The sequence below is a fragment of the Ipomoea triloba genome, chromosome 12 (assembly GCF_003576645.1).
Source record: "Ipomoea triloba cultivar NCNSP0323 chromosome 12, ASM357664v1".
In the NCBI taxonomy this organism is placed as follows: domain Eukaryota; kingdom Viridiplantae; phylum Streptophyta; class Magnoliopsida; order Solanales; family Convolvulaceae; genus Ipomoea; species Ipomoea triloba.
In genome coordinates, this window is record NC_044927.1 from 369,296 (window position 1) to 385,918 (window position 16,623).

General features: G+C 37.6%; 4 protein-coding genes and 1 non-coding gene across 5 annotated transcripts; 2 read left to right on the forward strand and 3 right to left on the reverse strand.

Moving 5' to 3' along the window:
• Positions 1-234: 234 nt before the first annotated feature.
• LOC115999872 (protein GLUTAMINE DUMPER 2) lies at positions 235-1,375 on the reverse strand. Its single transcript, XM_031239812.1, has one exon. It carries the CDS (start codon positions 1,244-1,246, stop codon positions 770-772), a length of 477 nt encoding a protein of 158 aa, XP_031095672.1. The 5' UTR covers positions 1,247-1,375; the 3' UTR covers positions 235-769.
• A 7,284-nt stretch (positions 1,376-8,659) lies between these two features.
• On the reverse strand, positions 8,660-9,874 carry LOC116000530 (stress enhanced protein 2, chloroplastic). Its single transcript, XM_031240619.1, has 2 exons — positions 9,454-9,874; positions 8,660-9,327 (listed from the first exon to the last, which is right to left on the reverse strand). Exons 1-2 carry the CDS (start codon positions 9,778-9,780, stop codon positions 9,058-9,060), a joined length of 597 nt encoding a protein of 198 aa, XP_031096479.1. The 5' UTR covers positions 9,781-9,874; the 3' UTR covers positions 8,660-9,057.
• A 2,283-nt stretch (positions 9,875-12,157) lies between these two features.
• On the reverse strand, positions 12,158-13,381 carry LOC115998450 (protein MIZU-KUSSEI 1). Its single transcript, XM_031238031.1, has one exon. The coding sequence runs from the start codon at positions 13,140-13,142 to the stop codon at positions 12,417-12,419; it is 726 nt and encodes a 241-aa protein (XP_031093891.1). The 5' UTR covers positions 13,143-13,381; the 3' UTR covers positions 12,158-12,416.
• Positions 13,382-14,743: 1,362 nt separating this feature from the next.
• On the forward strand, positions 14,744-15,872 carry LOC115998576. The gene is made up of 2 exons (XM_031238172.1): positions 14,744-14,998; positions 15,264-15,872. Exons 1-2 carry the CDS (start codon positions 14,822-14,824, stop codon positions 15,477-15,479), a joined length of 393 nt encoding a protein of 130 aa, XP_031094032.1. The 5' UTR covers positions 14,744-14,821; the 3' UTR covers positions 15,480-15,872.
• Positions 15,873-16,245: 373 nt separating this feature from the next.
• TRNAW-CCA lies at positions 16,246-16,317 on the forward strand. The gene has a single exon. It is a non-coding gene; the product is annotated as a tRNA-Trp (tRNA).
• The last annotated feature ends 306 nt before the right edge of the window (positions 16,318-16,623 follow it).

The window sequence follows — 16,623 nt, forward strand, 5'->3', positions numbered from 1 at the left end:
TATACAAATATTGGTATATTTTAAATGGAACATCATGCATGCAAACCACTACAAATTAGTCTAGCTTCTCATTTACTGATCAACTATGGACAACTTAAGTTAATTTACTTATTTATAATTCTTTATCAATTAGAATCGCAATGTGAGCTTCATCTAAAATGCCCAAGGAATTATAGAATTTCTCCCAAATGAAAGATATATAATTTTCTTAAAAAACTAAAACAATGTACAATATAAGTCAAGATAAGAAAACATTCGCATACATTCTCATTCTCCAAAACATATATACATGCACTTCCGGAATTAAATCATTCAGAAGATAGAAAAATAAAAAAACAATTGAAGAAACATATAATATATGGTCCTACTTGCAAACACCCCCCACAATTGGTTAACTCATCATCAAATCCCACTCTTTTTTCTTTTTTTTTTTTTTTGGGTCAAAGTCAAACCATTTTCAAAATCATCACTTCCTAGAATTAAAGTTACAAAGAAAACATCAACAACCATATAGTTAAGACACTAAAACATGTATGTACTATATGTCAAAGGGTATCGTAGTGTTTTATCCCATAATCACTATCTGAATGTTTATAGATCCATAACTGATCCGTTTAAATCAAGAAGATTAATAGACACTCTCACGAAAAGTTAAATTTAAAATTTTGTAGTTAAAAATTAACTAGTTGATGAACTTAACTAAACAGCTCGATCAACTTGACTGAATCGTCCTATTAAATTAAGAAGACCTAATAGGCTAATATGCTGTCTAGTGGCCCACCATATTCCCCATTTCCAGATGATGTTTCTCTAGATTCTCTTCGTGTTCAGATTTTTCAGTGGTACTACTTTCAGTGCTTTGCGTACTACAACAACAGCTGCTATTACTCCCGAACGAGGATGCTCTACTGGGCACAGGCGTAGCCAGAAAAGTAGGCTTCTCCTGCCCAGCCATGATCACCAAAACCTTTTCTTCCAACACCGGCGCCGCCGCCGCCTTCGCGGGGTTGTCGCCATTGCCGTCGTCACCGCCGGCCTCGAGGTCCCGGTCGTCGTCGTTGCCGTTGTTTTCCAGGTAGCCGGAGAGGCGCCAGTAGGAGCAGGCAAGGATAAGAAGCGCAAAAGCAATGAGACCCAACATGGCAGCCAAGCCTCCGAAAAGATACGGCACCGGCGAGTGCCACGGCGACCGTGGCGCCGTCGGTGATGCCGGGGCGGCCGCCGTGAAACCCCCAACTTTACTCATTTTTGGCTTGCTTCTAATTTAAGTGATGATCCAGAGCTGCTAATAGCTTTATATGTATATAAAAGATATTATATTGTTTAGGAAATTAGGGTGGCAGAGGGAGGAGGAGAGGTGGTGGCGGAAGAGGAGGAGGAGAGATATATGATTGAGAGGGTAAAGGGGGCTGTAGTATATTTATAGAGAGGGGATAAAGAGGGAGGTGGGGTATTGGGGTTAATTAGTTGATTTTAATTTGGTGCATGAATGAGCTAAGCACTATATATTCAACTGAAATAAATATTATTTTGATTTGTTTATAAGCATACTTAGATAGATAAATTTTCCACCAAACAATATTTGGTGATACATAACTAGTTAATTAGGGGAAGTTGGCTTAGTATGTAATTCCAATGTTTCATGATGTGACTAGTTGTGTACAACGTTATTTAATTAATTTATGCAAATAAAATTTTCATTTTGGGCATTCCTTATAAAAAGTAATAGTGATGCTATCAAATTACAATGTATTTAGTTTGCAAGAAAAAATGCATGTTTTTTTTTTAAAAATCTTTTTCTATTAATGCTTGTTGTAAGTACAATGATTGTGTACGTAGAATAAAATGTCCCTTTGAGACAACAATGATTAAAAGTATTTACAAAGTCCTAAATTTGTGCGCAAATTCACAATACCTGACTAGATCGAGTGCTCTAATCTCTGTTGACACCATATATCTTTCGGGAGCCATTGTAAAACCCGTAGCCACTAGGTAGTTGAGTTCAACTGACTTGTGTTGTAGCCAATTCAAGATGGCAAGATGACTTTGTTGGGCTAAAGTCATCCAACTCAAGTCTTTTGGCACTAAGATGATTATGTAGCCTCCACAACTTTACCTAATTAATAATGCCATGGAATTAATTCATTGATTGAGTTCATCATCCTATCTAAGCCCTCATATGTTGAGCTCTTCCTACCATGTGCACTCGAACCATGGTGACCTCACTCATAAGTCGAGGTCATTCGGCCACCTCGAACTCTATCCTTCACTGGATCATCACCACTCATCCACTCCAATTACTCTATTAGATATTTTGTAAACTACTTCACATTTTTACTTATAGCATAACTTCAATTCTAATAATTAATAATTAATAATTTTAATTTTATAACTCATAATGGAATCAAGTGATATGGACATTGGATTAGCAAAGGAATATGATGATACCAAAATCATGTGCGCTTGACAATTTCTGCCCATGGTAATCATTCTTTTTATATTGTTTTCCCAGGTGAAGTATGATTATATACACTATGCAAGAATAAGGATGCAGTGGGGGCATCAATGTTTGCCATGATTTTCATTCTAGCTACCATCATCTAAATTATAGTGTAACGCACTCTGGAGATCGAGGATACATGGATTATGGGTTGAGACATGATGATGGCTATTATTTTTTTGAGTGACGAAGAAACACACTCATTATTCGAGGAGTTGTGTACAGATCGTTGCTATAGATTGAGCCTTTCATTTTTTATTTATTTATTTTTTTGACTATCTTGCTTGGTTACTGATGAGCACAAATGATGAGTGTAAGAAAGTGTGTAATGTCGTTCCGCTGAGGATTGGTGTTATGGCACGAAACTGTGTGAATTACCAGGCACTAGAGTATATGAATTTATAGAATCCAAGTAACAAAGACTGAATGATGTGGAATAAAAGAAAGCAATTGATTAAGGTGTAAACTGTATGATAAATGTATGGGCCAGATTAGGGGGATTGTAACCTTGATGTTCTAACAAACTCAGGATTAGGGAAACTGTATGATAAATGTATGGGCCAGATTAGGGGGATTGTAACCTTGATGTTCTAACAAACTCAGGATTAGGGAAAGAATATTAACCAAGAGATATATGGGCAATGCACAAAAGAATTTTACTAAGCTACTTTCGTAATCAATAAATAGAATTAGGCTACAATTGCCCCACTGTCATGATGCATCAATCATAACCTTAAGCTTTTAAGCATTGTAAGCCCCCAAAATTACATCTACTTTCATAGCAGGAAAATTAGGTTGGAATTGGTAAGGTTCGAGGTCTCCATCCAACTTCCGTTGTAATGAATCCCTCTCTTAGACTAGCAATTAATTGTGGCCATCAATCAATAACAAGTAGAAAGAAATCCCCAAATCAACATAAACCCTAGGCAAAAGATTCAATCCCTTTATGCAATTAATCATAAACCGAACATCAAGATTAACAATGAACCCCTAATCCAAACCCATAAGCGAATTACTCCCTCATGATGGGAGTAAACACAACAAAGCAAGAATTAAAGATAAACATTGCAAGAAATATAAAGGGAAGAGAAACTTAACTGATAAATAACAAATTCAACTTCAATCCAAGATTCCAAGCTTGAAATAAAATAATCTAATGTAAAACTAGTCTAAACTATGCTGGGGAAATATAAACTAAAAGCTAGGGTTCAGAACTCTGTNTCAATCCCTTTATGCAATTAATCATAAACCGAACATCAAGATTAACAATGAACCCCTAATCCAAACCCATAAGCGAATTACTCCCTCATGATGGGAGTAAACACAACAAAGCAAGAATTAAAGATAAACATTGCAAGAAATATAAAGGGAAGAGAAACTTAACTGATAAATAACAAATTCAACTTCAATCCAAGATTCCAAGCTTGAAATAAAATAATCTAATGTAAAACTAGTCTAAACTATGCTGGGGAAATATAAACTAAAAGCTAGGGTTCAGAACTTTGTAAGTGGAACCTCACCAACTGTAGAGAATAGGTAGAATATATAGGAGATAGATGGGCCTTGGCCCATTAGGCAACTTCTAATCCTTTTCCCATTTGTATTCTTGTTTCCTTTCTTGCTTGTAATTCCCTTTTCTTCCAGAACTTGTCCAAAATGCTCCAAAATTCCTCATTTGTAGTTCCTTGTAGATAATTCAACACTTGGACAATATAACACACAAACAATTCCCAATTTCACTAGGATACAGAAAATAACCTTCAAAACAACTAGAATAAGGGGTGAATAATTGTACAAAATAGCATATATCAGTTACTGGTATTATTGAAGGGTATTTTTTTAAAACATTAAAAGTGATTAGAAAATTCATTTGTAATTACAATCAATTTCTGGAGGTGGAATAATGATAGTTAATTTTCAAGTGTGATGGAGTGGTGGAATTTGTTTGCAGGGAATAAGAACTTTGATAAAGAATAATGATATATGGGGCCAAGGAGGAATGAGTGGGGGGACTCGGATTTACCTTAGATTTTTGATTTGATGATTAGGAATTACACTATACCTTGTTGGTACAATCACATATATAGTTGAACCAAGTTTATACTTGACGACGTGTCCCACTGCCAGCTACATATTTTTTTTTTTTTTAAGGAATGGCCATAAACAATATTGATGGGTTGGGGTGGTCTAGTATCTGGTATTGCTCTAAGTGACTTAGGTTCATTATGATTCAAAATTTGGAGAACAATGCAAGTTGTTTCACTTATAGAAAGTACAATTGGAAGATCTTGGTCAGGTTTTAGAAGATTTTTTTCTTTATATTTTAGAAGATCACTTTGTAATTAATCTCCTTGATTTGAGGTACTTACTTTCTTTATTTAGATGTTAAATAAACCCATTAACAGTAAAGAAATTCAATATTAAAGAGTATTGCACACTTTATATTAAAGAAATACATTACTCATGAGTCAGGTGAGCTTCATCTAGAGCGCATCTTCAAGTAACGACTGCAAACTTTTCTGTAAATTAAAGAGTATTGCACACTTTATATTAAAGAAATACATTACTCATGAGCCAACCAAATCGATCTCGATCACATACTTGAGAAATATAATATAATATAAAACCTTGGATCCATATATCATATTTAAGGATTTTTTTTGATGAATGGTAACATTATATTCTATACTGTACTATACATACATGTTGAAATTCTATGATGAAAGTGAGTTTTCATGAGGCTTTATGTCAATTAGAGAATAAGAAGGGGGATCAAGAATATGGGACTGCCCCATCAAATATATAGAAGCTTGTCTGCACTAAAGCTTCTTTGGTCCTTCCATGCATATATCATCATATAATAATGCTTTGATGCTATATATACTGCATGATAAGTCCAGCAGGTAACATGTTGAGTTATTCCATGGGTGTATCTTCATAAGTAAACTTGTTCAGATTTTATTTCCCTTAGGTCATGTCTTTGTATTCTTGTCTCGTCATTAAATTAAATTATTATAAATAATTTTTAATGTTCCAATTAGCTGACTTTTGCTTGGTGTCCAGGCCGATTCCATGTCATAATTAAGAATCATAATTTGTGCCCAACCTAGGTAACAAATTAAATTATATGATCAATGTTAAGTGCAACATGTTCAGATATCATCGATATTATATTCCAAAATATGATTTGGACAATTGCTTGGCTAGTGGCGAAACATTTCAATGCAAAATGCTCATGGAAGGACCTACAAATTTCAGGTGTAGTGTAAGAGGGCTTACACGAGATAAATTATGCTTTTATGTAATAGTCAGTGCAGTGTAATGTTAGAGAGTGTATATTGGGTAAACTCTACTTTTGTTTAATAGTCCACAAACTATATATAGAGGAGAAGTAAATCGCACTAGACGACCTACAGGCACAACTAAGAGGGCATTGACGAAAATAATCAGACTTATGACCTTTAGATACAAAAGTCATGCTCCACTCACTCGATCACCTCTTTCAGAGCAAAAATCTATAACGATTAACGATTATTATAATACCTTTATGTAAACCAGATAAATTAAATGCTTCTATGGAAAGAAATTAAATCAAGATACTCCTTTTACTATTACTTTATTTTTGGGATGCCCTATCAACTCAACAAAGTTTTCAATTGGCATCTTCTTTCTTTGTTATAATGCATGCATGTGATCAATTCTTCATCTACGTATGTATAGTACTACCATAAACTTCTGTCTACCAAGCTATTGCTACACTTGTAGTAAGGTGGTGAATATAATAACATGTATTTGTTGCCATAAGCAAAAATTTAGCAACTTAAAAAGCGTAAATGTATTTGGTTAAACATAAATTTATCACTGTAAGCACATGATTTACTAATGCTTCAATGCTTGTGTCATTTTTATGTAGCTACAACATTATTTTTATGTACTTGGGTCCTGGTCCACAATAATCAATATAATTTGCTCTTGTTTATTGTCTGGCCCCTTTTCTCCATGTACTGCTCTCTATTGGGCCCATATGGGCTCTTTGTGGGCCAACACTAAAAATATTAGAGCTTTCAAACACTCTTTTTATGCTTTACCTTTCTTTCCATTAATTTCCTCCATAAAAATGTACGGCGAAGTTGTATTGTTATTATTATTATTTTTTTTGAATACTACTAACTCTATTAGAATATAGTATCTGTTCATAACTACTTTCTCAACCTATTGAAGGTCAAGAGTATTGACTCCACTAAGGCTCGAACCCATCACCTCCCGTATAAAGGGAAGGGTTTGATGCCACTAGACCACAAGGTCCTTGGCACGAAGTTGTATTATTTTAATTACACTTCAGTGTCAAAGATCTTGTGGTCTAGTGGCACCCGGGGTCCTGAAAAACACTTTTAATTCTACTACAGTTTTATTATATTTGGCAATATACATTATTACATGAACTCTATTTTTTTAGTTTCATTGTATAAGTTCTTTGTTTTAGTTTCATTATACCAACACTAAAGTATCATTTTACATTATACGTCATTGCATGAGCTCTGTTTATTAGTTTAATTCCACAGCACATTTGAATTGTTCTGAAGCATAAATAATCAATACTGCCCCCGAGCTGGCTTGAACCCATGACCTTATTCACAAGGTCATTGGTGTAAAGCATTATTAGGACTCTCTAAGTTTGAGTCACGTTAGGACTAGCTATCCTACTCTACCTAAGACTCCCCTAGTATATATATCTCATATTCCTCATCATTGTAATTGTTCAATTGAATCAATACAATATTCAGTTCTCATCTGGTATCAGCTAGCCTAGGTTTATTTTCCAATGGATGACGGCTCTGTTAATTCTTCCGAACGGACCGTTTCTGATGCAGCTATTTCTTCTGCGGTTTCTTCAGCAGCCGCTTCTCTGTCTGCTGCGCATCACTATGTTAGCATTAAGCTAACGAACAAGAATTTCTTGTTTTGGAGGACGCAGGTTATTCCGTTTCTTCGTGGGCACGACCTCATGGGTTTCGTTGATGGCACGAACTCTTGCCCTAATCGTTTTCTTCCCGTTTCTGAAGGCTCCTCTGCTGCTGCTGCTCTACCCAACCCGCTGCATGCTCCATGGGTGCGCCAAGATCAGGCGGTCCTTAGCATGTTAATCGCTTCACTTTCGTCGGAAGTTATGTACCTCGCAATTGGTTGCACTACGTCGCGTGATCTCTGGTTGGCGCTTGAGCAGGCTCTCGCTTCTTCCAGTCAAGCTCGGATTATGCATATTCTTGGACAGCTGCAAACAATACGCCAAGGTGATGCCTCCGTCGTCGACTACATTGCTCGTGCGCAAGTTATGGTGGAAGATCTAGCTCTTGCTAGCCGTGCGGTTCCTTTGGAGGATCAAAATATGTATATTTTCAGAGGTTTACGTCCAGAATATCACTCTATCGTAGCCTCTTTGAATGTTCGAGGTCAGCCGGTGCGTCTTCCCGAACTCGCCGATCTCCTTGGCTCGCATGAGTTCGCTACCGGTGATAGCTATGGCAGTGTTCCAGCCCCTGNATATAGTATCTGTTCATAACTACTTTCTCAACCTATTGAAGGTCAAGAGTATTGACTCCACTAAGGCTCGAACCCATCACCTCCCGTATAAAGGGAAGGGTTTGATGCCACTAGACCACAAGGTCCTTGGCACGAAGTTGTATTATTTTAATTACACTTCAGTGTCAAAGATCTTGTGGTCTAGTGGCACCCGGGGTCCTGAAAAACACTTTTAATTCTACTACAGTTTTATTATATTTGGCAATATACATTATTACATGAACTCTATTTTTTTAGTTTCATTGTATAAGTTCTTTGTTTTAGTTTCATTATACCAACACTAAAGTATCATTTTACATTATACGTCATTGCATGAGCTCTGTTTATTAGTTTAATTCCACAGCACATTTGAATTGTTCTGAAGCATAAATAATCAATACTGCCCCCGAGCTGGCTTGAACCCATGACCTTATTCACAAGGTCATTGGTGTAAAGCATTATTAGGACTCTCTAAGTTTGAGTCACGTTAGGACTAGCTATCCTACTCTACCTAAGACTCCCCTAGTATATATATCTCCTATTCCTCATCATTGTAATTGTTCAATTGAATCAATACAATATTCAGTTCTCATCAGCATCTCAATTAAATAATTAATTTTCCATTAATACTTGCTTGGAAAGTATTTGCAGTACAGTATGATTATATTTACAAGCAAATTGAAGCATGCAAGAGTACTTTAAGCTTCTATTTCTATAATTAATTGCAAAATTTTACGCCAAACATACAGCTTTAACTTACGGTGGCTTTGGGTGAAGAAGGAAACCTGCCGCCATTATCCATCCATCAAAAGAGATTTTGGGTGATGAGGGAACACCGCAGCGCAGCTATCACCGGATCGGAGAGTGGCCGGTAAATTATACATACTACTATATACGCTAGCTTTAATTTATATTAGTCCAAATATCCTATACTAGTAGCTAGCTAGCTAGCGCGGTATATATATTTCGTTGAATTGATTGATTGTTGAAGGAAGTTTTCAGATTTCGTCAGTCCAATCATTGTGATCGGTGTCGTAGAAGAGACCGTCGACGATCTGATCGATGAGCGAATCGATGAGGGTGTTGCAGCCCAGCGTGAAGATCCGCCCCACTCTGCTACGGGCGCTGGAAAAATAGGCAAAAATGGCGGCACAAGTCACGGCTCCTAAGCAAACCCCCGCCGCTTCAGCGATCCCCTCTAACTCCATCTTCCGGAACAATGAATTTCCGGTCACAACCTCCGTCGTCACCGTCGCCGCAAACACTATCTGTACGTCCATGCATAAACTATATAAGATATACATACTTTATCACCAGCACGGGCAACTCCTGATCACCGCCAGCACGGGCAGCTGAGTTAATTTCTGATTACTAATAAATTGTTGTTTACTTACCATGGCGAGACGGCCGGAAATGATCTCAAAATCCTGGCTTTTCTTGGAGCTGTCTATGTAATCCGACAGCGTTGCGAAAAACGTGGAGACCTCGTCGTTGTCTCCGGCGGCCACGGAACTGGTCTTGATGACTCCGACGGGATCAGAGGCAAACGATCTCAAAGTACACATCCGTGGCTGCAACACAATTTTGCCGTTATACTCACTCCCCTCCACCGCCACTCTCACCTTGTTGTTATAATTGGGAACGGAAACCGCTTCCGCCTTCTGGAGCGGCGGCGTCTGCGACTTCAACTCGCAGACCACCGGCCGAGGCACCAAGGCCATGGATCGGATCGGAGAAAACAAAGCTAAGAGAGATGGAGAAGATGGTGCGGGCAGGGCAGGGTGAGACCGGATTGACTGAATGGATTCTATTTCTGGAACTGGAAGGAAGGAATGGAATGTATTAACTCAGGGGGAGGTGGGGTCAGGTGTTGTGGTGAGCGACAAGTCCACGTCAGAAGAAAGGTTTGGCTTCGTTGAAGTGATTGGTCGTGGGTACGGTGATGTCGTGGAACGCCAATTCTTCGTTAACGTTGTTTTCATACCCTCATAATGTTAATTAATTGATTGATACATAACCGCCTGCCTGTCTGCCATATTATCGGAGATAAATATTATCCCACATTTAATTTTATAACAAAATTTTAAATTTGACCTTTGTTATTTGATTTGAGTCAATCAGCTATGAACAATTATATTATATTAGTTTTGTGTTAGTTTTCTGTAAATTAAAACGTAGGAAATGTCTTATGCTTCATTCAAAAATTTTATATATTTTTGAAAATTAATGATATGAGTTTTAATAATTAAAATTTAAATTAGTCAAATTGAATATTGAAGAGATAAGAGTTTGAATAGTATGGCTTTTTACAAAGTGATGGATGGCCAGGATGGGTGTATTTTGGAGGTGTTGTGGTAACGTGTCAAACATAACTAACTTTTGCGTGTGTTTGGCAACCCAATAGCGAAATCCTTTTTGTTCCGAGTGAATTCGACAAATTTTCAGAAACTTACTGTTCATGCAGTTGCGTCAAGAGATGAATGGATAAGAACCCAGTCACCTTAATTAATTTTAATTAATTTTTCAAGTAAAATTTAAAGACTTAATTCATCATTTCCTCTTATCATAATATCACCACTATAAAAATTTAAATTAAAATTAAAAAAAAATGTATCCTAGAAATATTTAACAACCTGAAAGCTTTCAACAAGTACTTCATTTCCAGTAAGTTGAGTGTTGGAGTTTCCAGCAATTCCAAGTCTATCAAACTGGGACAAACAAAGGGTGTTGCCAATTATTGTTTCTTCTCTTGTTCTTGCTTAGCTCCATCAATGCTTTCTACTAGTGGTAGGGTCTGCAATTCAAACATCACCATGAGTTTTAGCAAAGAATGTGAGGAAGAGTAAGAAGAGGAGTGACAAATAAAGAACAGTCAACGGTGAAGAGAAAAATTGTGTGAGTTTCAGTAACAGAATGACCCTTAGAAAGACAACTCCACAATAATGTTGAATAGCCAATCATTCCTCTAATTCGATCTAGAGGGTTGCAAATCCGCTCCCCAATTTTTGCCCAAAGCAGCAACTTCAGTCATTTGTGTTAGTAGCAGTTAACTCTAATTTTGGAGGGCATACAATTCCGAAGTGCAACTCAGACTGATTTGGCTATTCAATTCTGAGATACCATTTTACCTTAAGCTTAACTAGCAACTTACTTAAACATGCAGTGTATTAATCATTACATCAAGAACAGATAGTTATAATGCATCAAGGATTGAAGCTATGCAACTAAAGTTTTCAACCAACAAGCGAAACCACTACTACTCCGCAGGGAATAACTCTGGTTATTTTATCAGATTCTCTAAGACGCATTTTATCATACAGCTAGGAGGGGAAATAGCTAGTGAGATGCTAAAATGAGGTATTAAAATCGCATATAGCACAAGACAGACAAAATTCTCACAATTAAACATTCATTACGATTTGAAAAACGATACGATTTCAACACAAAGAGCATTAGTTCATGGAAAAAGAGAGAAATTAGTGGGAAAGGGAGTACCAAATCGGGTTTGAAGAAGTTGTGGACAACGGAGGCGCCGGCGAGTAACGAAGCAACAACTACAACGCAGGACCAAGCGAGCGACGGAGTTCCCGTCGGCTTACTTCCTCCGCCGAATCTCTTATTCATCTCCGATCACCAATCTACCTCGGTTTCTCTCTGGCTCCCAAACGGATCCATCATCCATGGGCCTCCTAATTTATTTTTTCAAATCCTTTGAAAAGGCCATATGACAATTTAAGCCCAAGATATGATTTTGATGGGCTATTTAGGTACTGACTATTTTGTTTGATTCTCATGATATCAAGTCTCAATTACTATTAATGATTATCTTCCTTCAATGTCTTATATGAGGGTAATAGCGTCAAAATTCAATCCACGTAAACACTAGAAGATTCACCAGATAATAATACAAAATGTTTCCTCTAGTAACAAAAATATTTTTTATATTAGAATGTGTGGGCTTTGAAGAAGATTGTTATCTTCAATATTTTCAAGGGAATAACATTTACTTGAATTGAAGATTACCAGCTATACTTTGAATTTTTATCTTATTTTCTTAATTAAAGGTTTTGCACAACAGATGAATACACATACATCATGTACTCTACAAGAAATCTGGGTATATTTTAAAATGAAGGATGATTAATAAAAGTTTGATGGTTATGAGTATCTCTTGTCTTCCTTCTACATTACTGTATATTCTTATATGTTGAGGCGAGAATACATCCGGTTGATTCCACAACCCATCTAATCTAATCATCAAACTAGCTTAAATTAGCTAATCACAATAAGCAGGGTTGGCCTAATTGATTAAATTAAGATTATTATCCTCCATGTGCGTGCATGCATGCATGTGGGATCATAACCTCACAAAGAAAATACTCAATTCTGGTCCGCTGTCGCCGTCGGGGCTCATCATGTACAGCGTTTCCGAGTCCTTAGATCCCACCGTCCGGTCGAAACACGCCCGCACGTATGCGATCTCGGCGTCGGGGCCCTCGACGTCGGGTTTAGTGGACGGCAAAACTCCGGCCCCCATCGACACCACCTTGAGCGATTCCATGACGCTGAGATCCTCGTCCGTGGCGTCGCGCTTCTTGCTGTACCCGATTTTTTTTCCGTTGCAGAACATGGACCAGACCGGCTCGTCCAGGAGCTTCATCTTGTCCGTCCGTTTCTCGCACTCCAGCGCGATCCTCACCATCCCTTGGCTCATCTCCTTCTGCAGCGCCTGCGTCTGCATCGCCAGCTCCACCACCAGCGTCGGCAGCGTGCCCGGATTCTCCTGCACCGACAGGCTCACGCGCCCCTTCCGGTACCCGAACAGCGTCCCCGTCACGCGCGCGCCCGACTCCTGGAACCGGCTGCCGTTAGGCAGCGCCGGGAACTTGCAAACGGGATGGGTAATGATCGGAAACGACCGGAAAACGGATCTCACGACGCGGAACACCTTCTCCGGCTTGTTCCCTTTCTTCTTGTTGACGGAGGGCTCCACGAGGGATAACGGCGGTGGAGACGGCGGACGCGACGATACGCTCTCGGTGCTCAGCCTGCTTGGCTCCCCCGTCGTTGCTGCTCCCTCCATTATAGCTTTTTATCAATCACCGCCAGCAATGGGAGGGTGCCATACGAGAAAGAAAGAAAAAGATAGATAGAAGATGAATGGATCGGAGGTTAATTTGGTGCCCAGAATATTCAACGGAATCGGTGTTAAATTTGTTTTGATTGAGGAATATAATTTAATGTTTGTGTTGGATGGAGGCCGTTATTCTCATCTCATCTCCTCGTATTGTACAAGGAAGATGGATTGCAATCTTGCCATTCTTATCCTATACAGATATTAACTTACACCCTCTTATATGGTTTATACCATATACGCCCATGTATCAAGCGGCTCAAATTTTCATTCCTCATTTTCAATTGATGCTATAAAATTAGTAAATTTAACAACTTTAAAAAATAAATGAATATTTTACAATAATTTTATCTAGTTTATTATCTAAATTGTTGGTCTATTCCATAATAATATCAATCATTATACCATTGATTAGGGATGTCAATATTAACTCAAAAATTGATAGATTGAAAAAAATTTAAGATTAGGACTGAAATATTTTAACATTGTACACAGCCGTCGGATAAAACCAAAACTGATATTCCTGGTGACCCAAATGAGCTAGCCCTGATAGCCCAAGCCACTTAAGGCAATAAATTACTTTGTGGATCCGAATCCACCTTGCAAGGTCAGGGAACCGGCCTAGGGTAGGCTCGACAAGGGACTGACCCAGATTAGTCAGGGTCGATCCTTCTCATAAAATAAGTCGCGTGAGATAGTCTCGTGTAATGCTTTTTATGAATGCATATAAATGTGTTACATTTTTAACTAAAAAAATAGAGTCATTTCCATTTTTAGTCATATTGTTATTGGGGCATTGCCAATTTTAGTCCACTTCATTAATTTTTGCCACATTGCAGCCAGTCTTATTTAGTCATTGCCACTTTTAGTCCAGCGTTAAAATTTTTTGTCAAATAACCGTTCAAAACAGGGGTATTTTGGTTTTTTCATGCTTTAATCATCTTCTTGACCCTTTACAGTGGTTTTCCTTACACATTTTCATCCAATGAAGAGGTCCGGCGAAAGCCATTGCTTTGTAATGTGGCTCACATGGCTTTCGTCGGACCTCTTCATTGTATGAAAATGTGTAACGAAAACCACTACAAAGGGTTAAGGAGATGACCAAAACATGAAAAGACAAAAAATACTCATGTTTTGAACGGTCATTTGACGAAAATTTTAGCGGTAGACTAAAAGTGGCAAGGACTAAATAAGATTGGCCGCAATGTGGCAAAAATTAATAAAGTGAACTAAAATTGGCAATGCTCCAATAACATTAGGACCAAAAATGAAAATGACTCAAAAAACCACACATCTTACTGGGAGACAATCTTACACAAATTACACAAATTTTACAATTACACTATAATTTTAGGAACGAAAAATACAATTTTTCCTATTAATAATAAACATTTATGAGTGGAATACGTTAACCTTAATTTATAGTATAATTTACCAAATACGGATTAGTATTTACACTGAACTTTCGGGAAGACCAATGATGAGGTAGCAGACATTTCTTGCACGCGTGAGTTGTCTGCTTGTCTTCATCGGACGTGCGTGTCAGTTTCCAATAATGTCATTGCTTTCTTCTCTGTCTCACAATTCAAAACTTCTCTTTTCAGTTTTCATCCCTCATCAGCTCTAGCATGTATGAATTCGGGGAGGAGTTTATAATTGAGAGCTACAAAGTTCCATGGCTAATTTGGATTCAGCTTCTGATTACACTCCTTCTTCTTCTACTTCTCCTTGCTGGGTTTAGCCTTGTCGCTTCCGATCCTTCCAACCACCCCTCCTCGTCCGCTCAATCTAATCACCAAATCCAGGTATCCCTGTTTTTTCATAAAGAAGAAATTGTTAATTGGAATATATCTTGGAGTTTAATTTCTTGGTGTTTTGTTTGATTTTTGAATCTTTCTAATTTACATATCAATTGGCAATAAAGCTGTCAGCTTGGACCTTTCCAGAAAATATAATGAATTCATTGTTTATAACTTTCTTGTTTTATGCTTCGTTTGAGAATTGTGTAAATTAATATATATGTATTTGTTACTGAAAACTGTGATGAAGTGTTTGATTCATTGACTACAGAGAGTAGATGAGAACAAGAAATTTGAGGGCTTAAGGGGAGAAGAAAGGGAAACATCCTCAGTGAAAGATGCATCAGTTTTAAGGTCTTTTGGTCGTAGGAGACATCCTTGCCACTATCTTGGACTGGCAAAACAAGCATTTCTAAAGTGCTTGGGCTTAGATTCTAGCTCTGAGTCTGAGAGTGATAACAATGTAAAACAAGGAAAAGAAGATTAGTAATGTGCTTATGTGCATGTGCATCCCCTCTCTGGCTCTCTGTCATTCATTCATTGTTTCATATGGATAGTCATAGTAACAAAAACAAAAAACATCAGCTGCACATTTTGGTGTTGTATAGACAGGGATGACTGAAAACTTTGAGCACTTTTGACTATGCATAATCGTGGCAATCAACTTTGAACTTGAGTTTCTAATATGCTTGAATTTAGAGTAAAGAAAACATTTGTTTCCTATTGCTTTACATGGGAGGATGATAGATGTTAGACGGAACAGAGTGACCGGCACATAACACAGGGTCGGGCAGCACCCCACGGTATTGTACCTGAGTATTTTTGTACATGGACATGTTTAAGATTACTTATATATATAAATATGATGTTTGTTGGATCATCACTATCACAATCACAATTAATAAAAAAATAACTGTGATTGCTATTATTGCTTCAAACTCCACTTTTCTCCATTTGAATTGCTATTATGATTCTATGGTAAAACTGTGATATTTAACTTAAATAGTTTCACTTTTTTTAGTATCTTATGACTTCTAAAACATGTCATTGTATCTAAATATATAGCCTTAGAACTCATAAAACTAAGCTAAAATCTACATAATTTGACAACTTCCACCTCCAAATTAAATCACATAGGCATAATTAACAGCTAAATAATATCCAAATTAGCCATATGAGCACAAAAAAGTAGACGTTGTTAGTATGCAACGTGAATGCATTGAAAAATCATATAATGACGACTTAAACCAACAGGATCCGTGGCGCAATGGTAGCGCGTCTGACTCCAGATCAGAAGGTTGCGTGTTCGATTCACGTCGGGTTCAAATTCCTGATCCAATACAGATCCTCCATTTTTTTTTTATTGAACTGCAGGTCTGCAGCTTCTCTCAAGTCTCAACCGTCAAAGTTTATGAGTTTAAGAAACACAGAGGTGTAAGGTCCATCATTCGTCCAACTGCAGCTTCTCTGAACCGTCAAAGCTTATCAGTTTAAGAAACTAACGCAGAGGTTTTAAGGTACGAAAACAGAAATATTCGGTTATATTCCCACATTTTTAATGCAGTTGGTAGGATGTATGCTTTCGTTCCATCCCAGACTAACTTCATCATCCACTCATCCTTAATCGCCCC